The sequence below is a fragment of the Buceros rhinoceros genome, unplaced genomic scaffold (genome assembly GCF_000710305.1).
Source record: "Buceros rhinoceros silvestris isolate BGI_N320 unplaced genomic scaffold, ASM71030v1 scaffold35248, whole genome shotgun sequence".
Taxonomy (NCBI): Eukaryota; Metazoa; Chordata; class Aves; order Bucerotiformes; family Bucerotidae; genus Buceros; species Buceros rhinoceros.
Genome location: NW_010429301.1, coordinates 16,833 through 18,255, shown reverse-complemented (window position 1 = coordinate 18,255; position 1,423 = coordinate 16,833). Strand labels below are relative to the sequence as shown.

The 1,423-nt window shown below is 57.7% G+C and overlaps 1 protein-coding gene across 1 annotated transcript; it reads left to right on the top strand.

Annotated features, from left to right (window-relative positions):
- Window positions 1-194: 194 nt before the first annotated feature.
- RPL32 (ribosomal protein L32) lies at window positions 195-1,369 on the top strand. Its single transcript, XM_010142592.1, has 3 exons — window positions 195-299; window positions 524-705; window positions 1,207-1,369. The coding sequence occupies exons 1-3, from the start codon at window positions 204-206 to the stop codon at window positions 1,334-1,336; spliced, it is 408 nt and encodes a 135-aa protein (XP_010140894.1). The 5' UTR covers window positions 195-203; the 3' UTR covers window positions 1,337-1,369.
- The last annotated feature ends 54 nt before the right edge of the window (window positions 1,370-1,423 follow it).

The following is a 1,423-nucleotide window of genomic DNA, read 5'->3' as shown; positions in this document are numbered from 1 at the left end:
CCAGGATCGCATCTGGAGAGCTCTCCGTGCTCTGCCAGCTTCGGAGGCGGGAGGCAGAGCCACTGCAGGTGATGCCCATTCCCTCGCTCGCCCGGCCGTGGCCAGCGGGCGGAAGATAGTCTGCTACACGTGCTGCCCCGGGGGTCCCGGGTCCCCTCGCCTCGGGCTTCCCTTCTCACACGGTTCTGTGTACCGCAGGCACTATGCCTGCCCTCAGGCCGCTCGTGAAACCTAAAATCGTCAAGAAGAGGACCAAGAAGTTCATCCGCCACCAGTCCGATCGCTATGTCAAGATCAAGGTAAAACACCTCTGGAGCTCATTAGCAACAAGGTCCCGGTCCGGCACAGGGTGGCCTGGGGGCCGTGTGGGTTAGAGGGTCAGTGCTGAAGTGATGGGCTGTGCTGTCACAGCCGGGTACAGGGGGCCCTTCTGGGGACTGGTTTGGGCGGGAGCTGTTCTCTCAAGGTGTTTTCAGACTGATCTCCCTTTGTAACTTGTTAAATATTTTCTGCATTTCTTCAGCGCAACTGGCGTAAACCGAGAGGTATCGATAACAGAGTCCGCCGGCGGTTCAAGGGCCAGATCCTGATGCCCAACATTGGCTACGGCAGCAATAAGAAGACGAAGCACATGCTGCCCACGGGCTTCAGGAAGTTCCTGGTCCACAATGTCAAGGAGCTGGAGGTGCTCATGATGAGCAACAAGTGAGTCGGGGAGTGTTGGGGGATGGTGCCACTTTGGAGAGTGTGGAGGTTGTCTTGGTTTCCGCAGTACTGCTGGTGGAGGGTGCAGGGGGTGTCTCGGGGCTGGAAACCTTGTACCTTGGGAAAAAAGGTGGTGCTGTAGCAGGGGTAACTGGTGTGGTACCTACAGTACCTTGACAGAACAGTGCTTGGTGGCTGGTCAGATACAGGCCTTAATCTACCTGTAGCACTTTCAAAACAAAGTAATAAGAGTAACGATTAATGCTGTTAAAAACTGTCTCTTACTGACTTGTAACCCGCAAGAGAAAGAGCAGGAGGGTTGAGCTGCTCCGGGGCTGCTGCTGTGGGCTTGGGTGGGCTGGTGGTGGCACTGGGGGAGGTTCAGTTCGGGTGTGGAGGCGTGCCTGCTCTCTGTGGTGTTGGTGATGCCGGCGGGGTGGCTCTGGGGTGCTGTGCCCTGGCTGCTGGAGCCAAGGCTGAGGTGCAGGCTGTCCCCGACAGGTCATACTGCGCAGAGATTGCTCACAACGTGTCTTCCAAGAACCGGAAGGTCATCGTGGAGAGATCTGCGCAGCTGGCCATCAAGATCACCAACCCCAACGCCCGGCTGCGCAGCGAGGAGAACGAGTAACCCCCTCTGCCGTGTATTTAATAAAGTGTAAAACCCCTCTCTGGGTGGATGGTGTGAGGGGCCGCGGGAGGAGGGGCTGTGGCTGGG